Raw genomic sequence first — 18,659 nt, 5'->3', positions numbered from 1 at the left:
CGCGACATCTATTGACAAGTAGCAGTACTGATAATTTACGCTATATAACACGTGATTGTCGCTAGATGTCACTACAAATAACCCGCATTTATCTACTGATATATCTATAGAGTTACAACTCTCCCCTCATTTATTTCTCTATGCTTAGCATAAAACGACATTTACTACTTCTCATGCTGACTAAGCTATAATGATGTAGGACAATGATGCTAAAACACTACTCTGATGTAATCTGATGATCACTCGAGTTCGAGTGTGGCAAGCTCCTAGCTTGAGTAATTCAACCGGGAGAGTTTGAGTTACTCAAACTAGAAGGTTGTGGAGCTTCACTAAAGTTACTTTTTACTTTTACTTACTTTCTACTCAGAATCATGAGCTTTTTCATTAAATCATTTATTCGTTTGCAAGAATGTAGCACACAAATCAAGTTCTTACAGTATACATTATGTCCCATAGTACAAAGCACGGATGTCATATATACCATAGATCAAGCAAACTTATCTACTTAGCGTGTCAAATGAACTCAGTAAAATCCACTGAGTTGTCCGTCTTTAATCGCAGCTTGCAGCTTCCGGGCGTCCATTTTTGTAAGTTGAAGTCAATAATAACATTAAAAATGCCTCGTTACGTGACATTTAATTGCAACAACACAAAAATTATGAACACTCAAGGGCCTGAGACATATTTAAAATCACAGGCAAGTAACAACTTCAGTACAAAATCTGACACGCTCGGCCCCCATACAAATAGATGAAAAAGCATGCAAAGCTGTGCTTAATCTAACATAACTAAATTAAATGACAAATCTGTGGGCCTAGTGAAAAAGGGTATAACTCAAATTGACTCGGTGAAAAAGGGCACAAGTCCCATCTCGGTCTTGTGACCTTTTGAGTTATACCCTTTTTCACTAGGCCCACAGAAATATACAAGGTCCTAACAAGTAAAAGATTGTTACACTATTATTACACACATGGGAAAACATGTGAGACAATTTTCTCCCGGGTAATTGAGAGTTCACGATTCCGAGTAGTCAAGTATATTTTTTTTTTTTTGTATTTAGAAAAAAAAATAGAGGAATGGACAACATGACAACAAATTAAAAATCTACCCATTTTTAACGCTGACTACGCTATAACACTACTCTGATGATGATGTCATTCGAGTTCGGCCTTCACCTCGAGTTCAAGTTTAGCCAGTGCGTGCTTCGCTCCTAGCTCGAGTAACTCGAACTCTCCTGCTTCGCGAAGCTTCGATAGGCATGACCCGCGATTCTGAAATCATAATTCAATACATTAGGAAAATAACCTAAACACAAAATTAACATACATACAATCACGCCTGTATCCCATAAAGGGGTAGGCAGAGCACATGAAACTACTTAAGCTTCAGTGCCACTCTTGTCAAGTAAGGGGTTGAAAGAAAATGAAACTGTGACATTGTAGTGACAGGTTGCCAGCCTCTCGCCTACGCCACAATTGAACCCATATCCCACAGTCGCCTTCTACGACACCTACGGGAAGAAAGGGGGTGGTGGAATTCTTAACCCGTCACCACACAGGCACAATTAAAATTTTGAAATATCCCCCGACACAGTGGAACGATTTTCATGAAACATAGCTAAGAACACTCCCGACTAATTCAGTTTTCAAACAAAAACAAACTAAATCTAAATCGGTTCATCCGTTCGGGAGCTACGATGCCACAGACAGACAGACAGACAGACAGTCAAACTAATAACACCCCGTCGTTTTTGTGTCGGGGGTTGAAAAAGGATAATAACGTTTAAATTTAAAGAGGCTTAATGCCATAGTTATTAAAGTTAGCTTCGCATTTCACCTGTTTACTTCTAATCAAGTTATCTTCTAACAAAGCGGATTGAGATCTTGTCAAAATGACAAGCAGTAAAAGATTTCTTACAATCTGATTTATAACGTCACTATGACATAGTTCTACAGTGGCCTAGGTTCCAATTGGTTAACTGTACCGCGCTGTATCGACAGGGCGGGGCCGTCGGCGGCTGACGCACAAGGCCGGGCGCAAGCGAAATTTGCAAACAACTACGTAATCGCGACTGCGTTCGGCTGAGTGGCGCGTTCCGAACTCTTCCGGAAATAGCCGAAAGCATCGTATGGTTTGATGGTTAGAACGAGAGCGACCGAGCGCTTAAACGCCGCGTGTGAAAAGTAATAAGTGATGTTTTTGCTTGGCGCGCAAACATCTCAGTTGTTACACCATTACAGTTATCACATGGGGCAGTAAACATTACACGCACTGTTTTAGTAGTACGCGACATTTGCGTTCGGGTGATACGTAATGCTAGAGGTGATGGTGGATTTCTCGGAGTGATACGTACCTAATGCCATATTACGTGTTCAAGTGATATCCCATTTGTGATATTACTCGCATTACTTACACATGTCTATATCATCACGCAGCAGACGTCTATGGAACTTGTCATACGATAAAATTTAACGAACAGTTTAACAGTGACGGACGGTTTGGTGCAACCGACATTTCTAGTACTAGTTATGACTTATGAGTATACCTCGCTGTATCGACAGGGCGGGGCCGACGGTTGAAGCACGAGGCCGGGCTCCGGCGCTCGCAGTGCTCGTAGACGAGAAGCCGCAAGTATTGAGGCCGGTGACGCTGATTCAGACCCTAAGCGGGCGCGCCATTCGGACTCCGCTATGAATGGAGAATAACAAATTATTGATCTGAAATCACCAAAATTATAGACCATATCGGAGAATTATTACAAAAAGGCCTGCCGGCGTACCCGAATGGCAATCGTAGACGCCAGACGCCGACAGAAATGCAGTCTAGCTCTGTCACGCCAATACGCAAGAGCGATAGAGATAGCTACGAAGCAGATATTATCGTGAGCCGTTTGTGAATTCGGCTACGCACCTTGCAACTAATCCTGTTTATAGACAGCCAGTGTAAAGCGCCCCGTACGATGCCGCGGCCTTGAGCCGTACACCACTTTCGGGTGAGTATGTGTTGTAGCGAGCGAAGTCCGACGAGAGGAACCATTGAATACCTTATATGCCTCTTCCTTGAAATTTTCAGCCCCTTTAATGCTAGGAGTGCCCCTTTTGAGAACAGGCGTGTCTTTAAGCTATGTACTGTACAAACCTTGCAAATAATCTTGCTTGTACACAGCCAGTACGGGGTCACGGGGTGTAAAGCGCCCCGTATGATGCTGCGGCCTTGACCCGTCGGGCGCGACCACTTTCGGGTGAGTGTATGTGCTGTAGCGAGCGAAGGCCGACGGGAGGAACCATTGGACGCCTGATATACTGTTCATACGGGCCTAGAACATTAACAATTCACATTATGAAAACTATAAAAAAATATTAAGTTTTGAATAAGAGTTTTGAACGATTCACGGTTATTTTCATTACACTTATATTTGACATCCACCCGTCTTCGCCACTTTTCCGTGATCATGACATGATGCATGCAACTGCGTCAAAGGTAATCACGGTCTATATCCCGGTCAATATAAGTCTAATATAAAAAAAATATTGTTAATTTACGATATTTATTTGATTTATTCATACATTTTCTAAATAAAAGAATAATTGTAGGTAAAAAATTAGTATTAGTTCGTTTCGACCTCAAAAGTCACTATGCAAAGTTTGAACGGCCTTTTTTATTTCACAGTGTACAGCGAGTCCTTCGGTCATCTTACCCGGTTAAGAAACTCTTCGTTGAACTCCATGGCGACGTCAGAGAGTAGCACAAGTGAGTCGCGCGGCAGGCGCGGCAGCCCCGCCTACAACAAGATAAAAATAATAGGTATTTGTTATACAAGGGGGCAAACTTGTATTTTAACGCCGAGTGTGGAATTGAAAAACGAGCAAGTGAAAGGACTCTATAGTTGAACCACGAGCGAAGCGAGTGGTTCGAGAATAGAATCCTGAACTTGCGAGTTTTTTAACACACGAGAAGTAAAATACATTTGCACCCGAATGTAACACGAAACTTTTCCCCTCACTATAGCGAGGAAACTACAACGCAAAAATGCGTTTCTCACTGCTTCCAGTAGTTCCATGGGTGGTAAATCATCTTTATTACTAGATTCACCTACTTTTAAGAATTTTTAAACAGTTGATTTGACTTTATTCAAGGTCAAATTACCCACTAGTGGATAAAATGTGTTTTTACCCGCTGGTATTAAAGGACAAAACACGTGTCTCCGAGCTAGTGAGGGGAAAAAATAAATATTATGGGACATTCTTACACAGATTGACTGAGTCCCACCGTAAGCTCAAGAAGGCTTGTGTTGTAGGTATTCAGACAACGATATATATAATATACAAATACTTATATACAGAACACATCCATGACTCAGGAACAAATATCTGTGCTCATCACACAAATAAATGTCCTTACCGGGATTCGAACCCGGGACCGCGGCTTAGCAGGCAGGGATAGATAATAATTACACTGTGCAACATGGGGCGTAAGAAACGCAAAACGAGAGCATAGTCAAAGCACGACGTCGTGTCGGGGCGCTTTAAGACTTGGGTTTGCAATATCCTTACGACCCGTGTTACATATAACACAGGATAGTTTTCACCACATTTGCAATAAAAAAATATGTAAGATATAAGAAAGTTAATTTGGGTACAAATTTGTAAGGATAAATGTTGATTTATACCTCTAAAGAAGCTCTGTCAGCGCGACCAGCGCGTTGTATATTTGTCGTCATCTACAGAAGACAGTATCGCTGACAGGACCTCTATATTGACTTGATGTCTATCAGCTGTAGTCGACGACACCGAGCGAAGCGAGGACGCTTGTTCTAACCTTACTACTGTTACAACATATCAAATAGACAGTTCGATTATAGTTAATGATCCTACCTCTAAAGCCGTTCTCCCTGCGCGCGCCGCTCGTTGTATTTCTGTGTCGTCTACAGAAGACAGTGTTGCTGACAGGACCTCTATATTGGCGTGATGCCTATTGGCTAGGGCTGTCGCCGCCGAGCGAAGCGAGGACGCTTGTTCGGGCTCTGTGCCTTCTGTCACTATAACCTATAAATTAATTGAAGAGAAGTTATTAGATGGTATTTAGGTGGCATTTTATCAGTTTTATACGTCAAATATTTGCAACAAATGTTCGAAATAATTACCATTTGAATGAGCATTGCAATTTGAATTAAAATGTAAAATATTGAAAACATTTACCCCTATAGATAACGAATAAGGGTCCCCCCACATCTAGCGTCTCGCGAGCGTAGCGTCGGTTCAACTGTATGGCAAAGTCTGACGCCGCGTCGGCGCAACGTCGACGCGGCGTCTTTTTTAGGGTTCCGTAGTCAACTAGGAACCCTTATAGTTTCGCCATGTCTGTCTGTCCGTCCGTCCGTCCGTCCGTCCGCGGACGTGCAAAGTGCAAAAATAAAAAATGGAAAAAAATGTTTTATTAGGGTACTCCCCCTACATGTAAAGTGGGGGCTGATATTTTTTTTCATTCCAACCCCAACATGTGATATATTGTTGGATAGCTATTTAAAAATGAATAAGGGTTTACTAAGAGCGTTTTTTGATAGTATTAATATTTTCGGAAACAATCGCTCCTAAATGAAAAAAAAGTGCGTCCCCCCCTCTAACTTTTGAACCATATGTTTAAAAATATGAAAAAAATCACAAAAGTAGAACTTTATACAGACTTTCTAGGAAAATTGTTTTGAACTTGATAGGTTCAGTAGTTTTTAAGAAAAATACGGAAAACTACGGAACCCTACACTGAGCGTGGCCCGACACGCTCTTGGCCGGTTTTCCATATAGTTGTCCCGACGCTACGCTCGCGAGACGCTAGATGTGGGGGGCCTTAAAAAAAATTACAAGACTTACAATTACAAGATTAGTGTTCTTATCCTTGTTCAGACAGACGGATTCGTAGCGCGTAAGGAAGGCAGCAGCGTCGTCCAATTGCTGCTGTAAACTGAAATCAATAAAACAATTCTTTAACCACTTCGCAACCAAGATCCCGCCTCGTAGGCACTCGTGAATAGGGATGACGACTACATAAATAACCACAAAATTAAAATTTTGAAAAAACCCCCGACCGTGACCTAGAAGACCGATTTTCATGAAACATGGCTAAGAACACTCATTCATCCGTTCAGGAGCTACGATGCCACAGACAGACACACACACAGACAGACAGACAGACAGACAGACAGACAGACAGACAGACACGTCAAACTTATAACACCCCGTCGTTTTTGCGTCGGGGGTTAAAAATGGCAAACTGTTTAGTCCTTCAGTTAGCTCGTCCAAATACTGAACACATATTTTTGGCTTTTTCTAATTAATGAAAAAATACAAAGATATAGATAGAGCATCTAAGTTCCGGAGTGGGGGCTTGTGACGTCACTTCTAAGTATAAATTGTACCTAGGCGTGACGTCACGCGAAACTTTAACGCACTGTATCGTCGTCATTTTTCCTTTACGAGAAAAAAAGAAAAAATACGTGTCTAAAATTCTTTGATAATCTACCTGACGGACTAATTAGTTTTTTTTAGTCGTCTAGCCCATTTTTTTCAGATCCACCAAGCGGACGGTTATAGATAACGTCTGGTTTCTGACGTAGTACCAGGGGCCCGTTTCTCGAAAGGTACAAGCCTTGTATTACAAGTGCGCGAACTGTCAAATCGTATGGGTTGTCATGGAAACACACTTGTAATACAAGGCTTGTACCTTTCGAGAAACGGGCCCCAGGCCTTTCGTCACTCACTCGCGGTTGCACGTTAGTACCTACACGCTAGCCGTTCATTCGAATGAACAAGTGGCCGAGGAGCGCCACGCGCCCGCCTGTGTAGTCACGTGGCACGTACCTACTATTCTTCTGAGTTTTGAAAAAAAATGAAAAATATTTTATTGCTTTAAACCATACATTACATTTCATATATAATGATTGTAACACGAAACATACTTATGTATTAGGTTTGTAACACAATTAGGTAAGGGGTTGAGCCTCTGCCTCCCGAACTAGGTCAAGCCTGTGACTCGGGAGTCAGTGATTCTTCCTACTAAGGTGTGAGCTCTTAAATTGGTAACGGTGGTAACAGCAATAGGAAAATATAACACTTTAAATATAGCACTTTGGAAAAATAACAATTAAGTTTTACGTGGTAACTCATTAATATTCGTTAAATTAAGCGTAGGTATTTGTAGATTTGCGGGCAACTGAAGGATCTGTTACGTTAGTTAGTTAGTTTTTTTTGTTCATGATTTGAAAGACTATACTTACGCGTATTCTGTCAGTAGAACAGGCAACACTAAAGCTAGGCGGGCGGATTCCGTGACGTATGGAACAGGGACCAACCGCGCCGCACCTAAAGGCCGGACCACTTCTAACTGCCGAAGACGCACTACCTAAAAACAGAATTGATTTGTTATTGCATATGTAAAAGGCAACTAGAAAAAGAAAAACAACCGGCCAAGAGCGTGTCGGGCCACGCTCAGTGTAGGGTTTTCCGTAGTTTTCCGTATTTTTCTCAAAAACTACTGAACCTATCAAGTTCAAAATAATTTTCCTAGAAAGTCTTTATAAAGTTCTACTTTTGTAATTTTTTTCATATTTTTTAAACATATGGTTCAAAAGTTAGAGGGGGGGCACACTTTTTTTTCCTTTAGGAGCGATTATTTCCGAAAATATGAATATTATCAAAAAACGATTTTAGTAAACCCTTCATTTTTAAATACCTATCCAACAATATATCACACGTTAGGATTGCAATGAAAAAAAAAAAACACTCCCCACTTTACGTGTAGGGGGGGTACCCTAATAAAACATTTTTTTCCACTCTTTATTTTTGCACTTTGTCGGCGTGATTGATATACATATTGGTACCAAATTTCAGCTTTCTAGTGCTAACGGTCACTGAGATTATCCGTGGACGGACGGACGGACAGACAGACATGGCGAAACTATAAGGGTTCCTAGTTGACTACGGAATCCTAAAAATACTGTTATACCTCTAGGTAGTGTCCTCGTACTTTGCTTGTATGAGTGAGATAAGACAGGTCGACTGGTCGCGTTCTTGTTAGGCGATAATTGAGGGGCGGCACTTTCAGCGGGAAGCGTGAGCCATACTGTACGATACTACTCTTTAATATATTATGTACTATGGCAGGGCGATGGCAGCCCCTCCCCCCGCTCCTTCCATCTCTCTCGCACTAGGGGCTCACCTGTCCGCTGTCCTTGTCTCCCGTGAGCCTCAGTAGTAGTCGGTACCGCAGGGCGGTGGCAGGTTCCCATCGCATGGCGCCTTCTACTAAGGCCGCCTCGCGAGCCCCAAATTGTCTTAGCGCCCAGGCACGGGCGGTCTCCCATACCATCTGAAACAAAACATGAAGCATTTGGAAATTCTCTAAATTTCACTATAAAGCATTTGCTCGCGGCTTCGATCGCATTAAATTCGAAAATCCATACAAACTTCCAGGGGAGTGAGGGAGAAAGAGACAAATAGTAGCCTAATATCTGGGCAACCGAGCTTCGCTCGGTTCTGTTTCGTATCCTTGACATGACTGTGTCGCCATCTAGTTCAAAAATGAATAGTACCTACATCGAGCGAAAGAATTCTCAGCCTTAACAACACAACTACTCCACACGAGATGGCGCGCATTTCGCCACAAAAACTCAAATAGTGTATTTTCTATTCGTTTTAGCCTTGACCTGTGTCGCCATCTAGTGTTTGCAATAAATAGTACTTACATCGACCGAAAGAATTCTGTCTTAACAGTACAACTACTGCACACGAGATGGCGCGCGAAGAAAAACGCATGAAAACTCGAAAATTCGCGTTTTCCGGGACCTAAGGATAAGTTAGACCGATTTTTCACCCTCAAAAACCCCCACATAACAAATTTCTGCGAAATCGTTAGAGCGGTTTCCGAGATCGTCAGTGTAAATAAATATATATATAAATAAATAAATAAATAAACATACAAGAATTGCTCGTTTAAAAGTATAAGATATGTCACTCTCCATTGCTTTAACTATCTTCACTTAAAAAAATGCAAGAACATACCCATTCATCATTCATTCATTCAATCTGAGCGAGAATGTTTCTTTATGGTTCCGAGGTACGCTTTTTTCTTTCTTTATGTGTCTTTTTAGCCCCCGACGCAAAAACGACGGGCTGTTATATAAGTTTGACGTGTCTGTCTGTCTGTGAGTGTGTTTTTTTTTTGTTTGAAATCTGAATTAGTCGGGAATGATCTTAGCCATTCATGAAAATCTATCAGTATGTCGAAGTTTTTTTTTTCAAAGTTGAAATTTTGTATGGTGGTTATACTAAGGGCCGGTTTTTCAGTCGCCAGATAAATATATCTACCAGATAAAGTTATCACTATCCTTTTCATCACACATATAAATGACAATGACAGCTAACATTTATCTGACAGATATTATTTATCTGGCGATTGAAAAACCAGCCCTAAGTTGTATACTTAGTTACTTACATCTAGGGCCTCCGCATGCGCTCTGTTGACGGGCCAGGTGCCGGTAGCGGCGTCTAACCGAGAATCTACAGCAACGTCATTCATTCATCATTCATTCATCACTCATTCATCGTTCATTCTTCATTCATTCATTCATTCGCCATTCATTCATCATTCATTCATTCATCCATTCATCATTAATTCAATCAATCTGAGCGAGAATGTTTCTTTATGGTTCCGAGATACGCTTTTTTCTTTCTTTATGTGTATTTTTAACCCCCGACACAAAAACGACGGGCTGTTATATACGTTTGACGTGTCTGTCTATCTGTGTGTGTGTGTCTGTCTGTAGCATCGTAGCTTTCAAACGGATGAACCTAATTAGATTTGTTTTTTTTTTTTGTTTGAAAGCTGAATTAATCGGGAATATTCTTAGCCATGTTTCATGAAAATCTATCAGTATTTCGAGGTTTATTTCAAAATTGAAATTTTGTATGGTGGTTATACTTAGTTACTCACATCTAGGGCCTCCACATGTGCTCTAGGTAAAGCCCGGACGGCAGTGAGGTCGTCTAGCATGTACGCGTGCGAGCGATTGAAGGCGACCCAGCGCGTCGTCTAACCGAGAATCTACAGCAACGTCATTCATTCATTCATCATTCATTCATTCATCACTCATTCTTCATTCATTCATTCATTCATGCATTTATCATTCATTCAATCAATCTGAGCGAGAATGTTTCTTTATGGTGCCGAGGTATGCTTTTTTCTTTCTTTGTCTTTTTAACCCCCGACGCGAAAACGACGGGCTGTTATACAAGTTTGACGTGTCTGTCTGTCTGTGAGTGTTTTTTTTTTGGCTGAAAGCTGAATTAGTCGGGAATGATCTTAGCCATGTTTGATGAAAATCGGTCCACTATGTCGGGGTTTTTTCAAAATTGAAATTTTGAATGGTGGTTATACTAAGTTGTATACGTAGTTATAGTTACTCACATCTAGGGCCTCCGCATGCGCTCTGGGTAAAGCGCGGACGGCAGTGAGGTCGTCTAGCATGTACGCGTGCGAGCGATTGAAGGCGACCCAGCGCGGGTGGTCGAACCTCGAGTCGGGGGGCGGCGGCGCCAGCCCGGGCTCCGATCGCAGCCCACCGGGCCAGGTGCCGTTGCGGAATCTTAAAAAAAAAAAATTGTCACATCATGATTCATTGCCAAGCAGACCCTCAAGAGCCGTGGCAAAATGCCAGGATAACGCTAGGAAATAGTACATTACATCAGAGGCCGGGAAAATGAGCCTCGTATCCCTATCCGGCCCACCCCACGGTACATACCCACTTGGCCGGAAATCCGTTTTCAGGCCGAGGCATGTATAGTGCTTTTCTCAAACATACAATGAAATAAAAAAAAATGCTCTAAAAGACAATATTTTATAAAAAAAAGTTACTTTGCAGGCCTAGGCCTAAAAAATAATATGAAATCCCTTTACAGTCCTCTCGAGTTGTTGCGCCCAAAAAGCGATACTTCCCAGCCCATTTTAAGGAACGTAAAGACAATATTTCATTGCATGTTTGAGAAAAAGAGCATTATAGAAATACAAAGTAAAAGAAGCAGGTTAGGAGTTTATTTTGTCGCTTAAGCGCAAATAACTATACCGGGTGCCCGGTAATTAATGGACAACCTTTTAACCACCAAGAGGGCACCTTATACTGGTCCAGAAAATTTACTTTAAGGTTTAGTAAAAGTCGCCTGGTTTTCGAGGTTTTCACACTTTTTAAAATACACACAACCTGTATAAAATAATAATAAATAAATATTATAGGACATTCTTACACAGATTGATTGAGGCCTTCGGTAAGCTCAAGAAGGCTTGTGTTGTGGGTACTCAGACAACGATATATATATATATATATATATATAATATATAAATACATAGAAAATATCCATGACTCAGGAACAAATATCTGTGCTCATCACACAAATAAATGCCCTTATCGGGATTCGAACCCGGGACCGCGGCGTAGCAGGCAGGGTCACTACCGACTGCAAATATGCTCTAACAGATTATTCGTATAACAATATGAACAAAACTTTCACAAGCGACAATCTGGTGCCATTTAAGAGAACTTCACATCTTAGTTCACTCTGCTAGGTAGGTACATAAGCTTAAGTATAAACAGATCGTTCAGCAAATAGGTCACAGTTTTGCAAGTTAACATAGAGTGAAAATAGACAATTGAAAAAGTAGTAAATAAAGAGCCTTAGCGCGTTTCCACATTATCCGATCCGATATCTGAAGGATTTCAAAGGCAAAAATCAAAGATGGTTGCTTCAATCTATGGGATATCGGTCCTACATCCAATATCGGGTCGGATAATGTGAAAACGCACTTAGAGTTGATCACAGGAATAGAGAATTTTCGACGGATGCCACGGCGGCCCGGTGGTCTAGTAGTTAAGACGTTAGCCACGTAAGCTAAAGATACGGTTTCGATTCCCGGCTTAGCCCAAGTGAGTTTGGTCACTTTTTCTTCCTTATATGGGGTGAATCCACGTAAAAGTAACGCGAGTCACGACTTCATTGCGTGTTTAATTTAACTACAGCTGCAAATTAAAGGATATATGCATATATCGGGAAAGTAACACTTATTTAGAGACAGATTATTACATGAAAAAATGGAACATGCAATAAATTCACGACTCGTTACTCTTACCGCGGACTGACCCATAATTTTTATTTCAGTTTGATAATTTTCAGCATTTGGGTCCCCCCAATTAGCGTAAGTTGTTAACAAAAATTAACTCACTGTCAGTTATGTAACGATAATTAAGCATGAAATTTCAAGCTTTAAGCGATAATCTACATTTAGAATGGGAAAAAAGTAAATTTTTAGACAGATTTTATGCTTAATTATCGTCACAAAACTGACAGCGAGTTAATTTTTGTTAACAACTTTTGCTAATTGGAGGGACCCAAATTCTGAAATTTCTTGTTTATTAAATAAAGCCAAAATTAGTTCAATATCTACCCAGGCGGATGGCTCCGTATGCCCCTGTGCAGAGCCCTCCGCAGCGCTCTAGTTTCCTCCTTGGCCCTCGAGAGCTGCACGCTGGAGACGTACGCGTGCAGTGAATACACTTGCGGCGGTGTAGCCGGATGTGCCGTCACCGCATCCGCTAAAGATGGCGTCAGGTTGAGTTCCGATAGCGTTGCTGAGACGTAGGTTTCACCCTGGATAAAAAAAAATATCTATAAAACTAGTTGAAACGTGAGATGGTGGAAGCTTGGGGATTAGTTGTGAAAGCGGACCCCAGGCTTCTACGAGCAGTGGCAAATGCCGGGATAACGTAAGGGTTAAAATTCGCGTTAGACTCGTAATATAATGTTTTAAGCAAGTTTTCTCACGTTTAAATAGGACGAAAAAACGCTCGACATTTTTCAATCCATTTTTAACCCCCAACGCAAAAACGAGGGTCTGTCTGTCTGTTAGGGTGTTTCATTTTTCCAAAATTTTGATTTATCTTTGACTTCGCTTTTCTTCTTGGTTCTACGCCTATACAGAGCCCATATACCAAAAATCAGGGAAATCAAAAAAAATTACTTGTACTTTAAAATAATTTACAACTACTCTATTGTTTTATTTGGTAATAAAATTGGATAACATTACTTTTTAGTGACTTTCTTACAAACTGTTCATCAAGCGCGACCTCTAAACAACGTCCAAATCACTTGAAATTTGGTATATATGCGTTTAAGATAAGCTAGAACCGAGCGAAGTCAGAAAAAATATCACAATTTTATTTTTCCCATACAAATATGAAACACCCTACTGTCTGTGGTATCTTCAGCCTTTGAACGGATGAACCGATTTAGATTTAACTATAAAACTACCGTGAGACTCACGACATGTTTAAAAATACATGTCGAGCGTTATATCAACTAAATACGTGAGTAACCCGCTTAAAATATTTTTAAATGCGATTTAGATTTGTTTTTTTTTGTTTGAAAGCTGAATTAGTCGGGAGTGTTCTTAGCCATGTTTGATGCAAATCGGTCCACTAAAAAACCTGGAAATGCAAACTCATTATTGCTTTGGATGGGACTTGAGCTCACGACCTCTGGATCGATACTACAGCGCTCTGTCATATGAGCTACTAAGACCAAAATGGTTTGTAAACTTGCTTAACAAACTATAAATGTAGGGGGCACAGCACAGCGGATATCATCTCGCTCGAATCTAGAGCAGACCAACTGGGGTAGTACCTCCGACTTACAGAAGACCGCAGCCAAATAGCACTAGACCCTACTCATAGTGTTGTGTTCCTGCCGGTGAGTAAGGCTGCCAGAGCTCAACGAGGGTGCGGTGTGCTGATGACGGGAGGACTTACGGAACTGACTTATTCCGTCTATTGTCCTTCGAGTCGTCGGCAACCCGAACCCTCCTTGGAACTTGTGCACTCCTTTTTAGGGTTCCGTAGTCAACTAGGAACCCTTATAGTTTCGCCATGTCTGTCTGTCCGTCCGTCCGTCCGTCCGTCCGCGGATAATCTCAGTAACCGTTGGAACTAGAAAGCTGAAATTTGGTACCAATATGTATATGAATCACGCCGACAAAGTGCAAAAATAAAAAATGGAAAAAAATGTTTTATTAGGGTACCCCCCCTACATGTAAAGTGGGAGCTGATTTTTTTTTTATTCCAACCCTAACGTGTGATATATTGTTGGATAGGTATTTAAAAATGAATAAGGGTTTGCTAAGATCGTTTTTTGATAATATTTATATTTTCGGAAATAATCGCTCCTAAAGGAAAAAAAAGTGCGTCCCCCCCCTCTAACTTTTGAACCATATGTTTAAAAAATATGTAAAAAATCACAAAAGTAGAACTTTATAAAGACTTTCTAGGAAAATTGTTTTGAACTTGATAGGTTCAGTAGTTTTTGAGAAAAATACGGAAAACTACGGAACCCTACACTGAGCGTGGCCCGACACGCTCTTGGCCGGTTTTTACTGTGTATTTAACGCAGCAAAATGGAATGTACAAGTTTCTAATGCGGTGGAAACGCGCATGTGACACTCTTTGAGTTGCAGGTTACGGTGACCGCTTTCCATCAGGCGGGCCGTACGCTTGTTTGCCACCGACGTAGTATAAAATAAAATAAAAAGTCACCTGTATAGAGCTAGTGCATGGCGTGCGCGCCGCGTGGAGTACGCAACGTCCGAGGTTCTCGTGGTGGTGCGGCGAGTAGGAGTTCCGCACGCACCAGTCGAGAGAGTTGTGTACTGCGCGGAGTACGCTGTTTGAGAGGAGTATGCCGCTTTCTGTGGACAAGAATATAATAAACTAGCTTTTGCCCGCGGATTCGCTTGCGTTAAATTCGAAAATTGCGGAATGTCCTATACAAACTTTCACCTCCCATTTTAGGGAAATGGGGGGAGGGGGGTTAGAAAGAGACAAAAGTAGGCTATGTCACTCTCCATCCCTTCAACTATCTCCATTAAAAAAATCACGTCAATTCGTCGCTCCGTTTTGCCGTGAAAGACGGACAAACAGACACACACACTTTCCCATTTATAATATTAGTATGAATAAATATTGTGGGGACACCTTACACAGATCAACCTAGCCCTAAACTAAGCAAATGTTGTACTATAAATACTATTATACATAGAAAACATCCATGACTCAGGAACATATATCTGTGTGTGTGATTGTCCTAGTGCCACTGAAACTGGAGCATTTTCCTGTGCTCTGTCTACCCCTTTTGGGAATAGAGGAGTTTATGTGTACATACCTAGCGAGCAATACTGGCTGTCACCCTCAACAACGCCCATATAGACATCCTGCGACACGCTAATACTGGCCACCAGCTGTTTCAACCTCCTCGCGTTGATATAAGCTGTGTCAGCACTTAAGAAGAAGAAGTCGTATTCGTCGAGGAAGTTGTCAGCGAGGTATTTGAGCGCGTGGAACGGGCGGAGTAGGGCGCGGGAGTCCGTGAAACCGACCACGTTGGCTAGGCTGTTTGCAGTCTGGAACAATAAAGGTGGTGAAGTGAATAACATTATTATTAAGATTGGTAATTTTCTATCAAACCGTGGATATATTAAAGAAATTAAAAAAAGGTTATTAGAAGTACGAGTAAGAAGACATTAAATTGACCAATGTTGTGGCTAGGTAAGGTTTGTCTAGTTGCACTATTTGTGGGAACTTGTACATACCTGGCGGCTGTCTGCAGTGATGAAGAACTTCAAAGCAGGTTGCAGGACATGTGCGGTATCATTGATGGCAGCGGTGCGAGCATCCACAGCGCCAGCCAGCACGCCGGCCAGCAACGGTGCTCGCATTCCCAGCTCCGTGCTGTAGTAGCGGGGACGTTGTACTGCCCGCCCGGCTGCCACTGCCGCATGCTAAGATCATAAACAAGGTTAATCTTTACCTTTAACACCATTTTGGCAGCTAAGCTCAATTTACACCTGCAAGTTTAAACGAAGGTATATGCAAGAAAGAGATTAGCCATTCACTGTCACTCTTACCCATAGTCGCGTCATAAACCTTGCACCAATAACTTGCAGTGTCAATTCAGCTTTACCGTGTCAGCCAAAAGCACTTTACTGATAAAATAGTCATTAAAAACATTTTTGAGCGAGGGTTTGGCCAAATAACTCTTGTTTAGTGTTTAAAACTAGCTATAACAGCCTTATTTACTTAATGGATCACGTCTTGATAATATGCAAAATTTTCTAGTCTTTAGCATGAAACTTATTGAGTGAAGTCAGTAAATAAAACTGTTTACTATTCTTAAACTACCAGAAAGACCTTGGTGACCGTAAAGTGACTAAGTTCGGGCTTCGGGTCGCTGAGCTAGCGTAGTAGTAGTAATTGCATTCAAAAACTAAGTAACTTTGACTAACACGGTCATATTACCATGCTTTACCTTGATCTCGCTTAGTAAACTAACAAACTCACATCAGGCCTCTCCTCGCGCTGTGGCTCATAGTCATCTAGAACAGGTAGCGGAGGTGCAGCACAAGTCGGTGCGTCCTCCAGCGGAACCGTCGCCAGAGCCAGCCATAGCCCTAACGCCAGCCCCGCCAGGAAGTACCCGTTGTGTTTCACCTGCGACAGTACGTAGCGAGACAACATCTTGTCTGAAGCCACAGCACAATACGTGTTTAAACTTTAATCTAGGTCGCAGTTATCTTATCCTTAGATAAGCTAAAACATGATCGGTAAATTGTTTCCGTAAGCGAATTCTATGAATGAACTTCATTCAATGAAGTGACAGTGACGTATTGGTTTGACACTTGGACTTCCAATAGGGACTGAGCTCACACTTTTTTTGCCATACTAAATTGAACTTTATCACCGGTGCAGAAAGGCGTTCTTGTCAGACTAGTAAAAGTGTGTCTACATGAGAGGGTCAAAGTTGGGGCTGGTGTCCCTCTCGCACGTGTGACCAGTGTTAAAGGTATTACTATAGTAGTAGTATTTTTACTTGTATAGCCTGACAAGTTTTTATTTGACCCTCGCCACGTTGCGGATTTTCAGCAGAACTAATTTCTTTTACTGGCAAGGATTACTATTTGACACCCGTCATCGAAAGCCATCGAATGTCAGTGATATAAACAAGAAGAAAAGATTTTAAATTTCCTAACGGTTTCATCGCAAATATGCCCAAAATAATATTGAAAAAGTGAAAATAATTATACTTAATGTGAAAAATGAATTACAACAAAAAAGGATGAAGGATTTCACAGCATTTCGATGATAATGTTCCGAAATCGGTTGTTGACATGTCCGGTACTGACTGTTTATAGTGCGGTTCTCCTGTATTGATTAGTTGGTTTCGATTAAGCTTAATATATTTTTTGTTCTTATTTAAGGTGTCTGTAGCTCTGCCGTGAAAAATATTTATAGAAATAAGGAGGCTGTTCCATCATTGCTACCAGTACAAAACAAGGTCTCACTCAAAAAGAAAATAAACATTGACGACTTCGATGCAGGCACAAGATTCATGTGTATTTTAGGCTGTGCGGATACAAGTAGCGAGTATTCAAACCTTGCTTATTACATTTTTGTTCTCTAAAACCGTTTTAGTTTTCTACAAATATTAACGCGAGACCAGTGCACACTGTCCCCATTATATATGACGTCCGCACTTTATTGCCATATGAAAACGTTTTGTAGCGACACTTCTTCAGGGTCAAATAAAATCTTGTCAGGCTTTATGATAACTAAGTTTATAAACTTCTTAAATTATTTTTGTATTATATCGAGGCAAGGGTATTAATGCCTTGTAACGAATTGGTAAGTCATTATTATGAAGCCATAAAACCAAAGATTTGCGCAATTAAAAAAACCTTTAATTGGGTATTAGTAGATTTGGTAGTAACTTTGAATATTGACTGGTATCCCCAAATTATTACAGTGATGACGTCATTCAAATGATTTTAACAGTGGCAATAAGTGCGAGAGGGACACCAGCCCCAACTTTACCTTCTCATGTGGACACACTTTTTGGCCTAACAACTCGATCTAGCTTAATATATATAAATCTATGGTTTGACATTGACGCACGGTGTCAGTTGCTTGACAGATCATCAGACCGGTCCGTATTGCACGAATGTATATCATAATCCGGAAATAAAAACGGACAAGCAAATCTTGTTACATATACTCTGTCAACCAAGTCTGTCAGTAAATAAGAACAAAGAAAACTATATGCATCCTTTTCTTTAGGGTGCTAGAGAAAAGGATACCTATAGTTTTCTTAGTTCTTATTTACTGACAGATTTGTTTGACAGAATATATAGAACATATAGAACAAAGAAAACTATAGGTATCCTTTTCTCTAGTACCCTAAAGAAAAGGATGCATGTAGTTTTCTTTGTTCTTATTTACTGACAGACTTGTTTGACAGAGTTTATTTATTTATTTATTATTTATTTTATTTATTTATGTATAAAAGGGCGGCAAGCTTGAAAAATGTAGGAGAAAAGATTTATTCGTCCCATCTCAACATTGAATTTTGCGCCTTTTTAGTGACAAGATTTGCTTGCTCACACATTGTGCTCCGTGTACCAAAAACTTACAAAAATTGCTGTGGCGATTGCAAATTCGGAAAAGTAGGTACCTACTTATAAAACAAATCTATCAATGGCTGTAGATAGGTAACACATTAGACTACTCTTTCATAGCT

At 40.9% G+C, this 18,659-nt stretch overlaps 1 protein-coding gene across 1 annotated transcript; it reads right to left on the bottom strand.

The window, feature by feature from the left end:
* Nucleotides 1-702: 702 nt before the first annotated feature.
* Nucleotides 703-16,711, bottom strand: LOC125237793 (chondroitin sulfate synthase 2). Its single transcript, XM_048144980.1, has 14 exons — nucleotides 16,427-16,711; nucleotides 15,679-15,867; nucleotides 15,252-15,489; nucleotides 14,627-14,778; nucleotides 12,487-12,689; nucleotides 10,459-10,636; nucleotides 8,212-8,361; nucleotides 7,271-7,395; nucleotides 5,868-5,958; nucleotides 4,875-5,045; nucleotides 3,698-3,781; nucleotides 3,139-3,316; nucleotides 2,546-2,688; nucleotides 703-1,271 (listed from the first exon to the last, which is right to left on the bottom strand). The coding sequence occupies exons 1-14, from the start codon at nucleotides 16,601-16,603 to the stop codon at nucleotides 1,155-1,157; spliced, it is 2,196 nt and encodes a 731-aa protein (XP_048000937.1). The 5' UTR covers nucleotides 16,604-16,711; the 3' UTR covers nucleotides 703-1,154.
* Nucleotides 16,712-18,659: the final 1,948 nt, after the last annotated feature.

The sequence above is a fragment of the Leguminivora glycinivorella genome, chromosome 22, assembly GCF_023078275.1.
Source record: "Leguminivora glycinivorella isolate SPB_JAAS2020 chromosome 22, LegGlyc_1.1, whole genome shotgun sequence".
Lineage (NCBI taxonomy): Eukaryota > Metazoa > Arthropoda > Insecta > Lepidoptera > Tortricidae > Leguminivora > Leguminivora glycinivorella.
The sequence above is the reverse complement of the archived record's forward strand: the minus strand, read 5'-3'. Positions and strand labels throughout refer to the sequence as shown.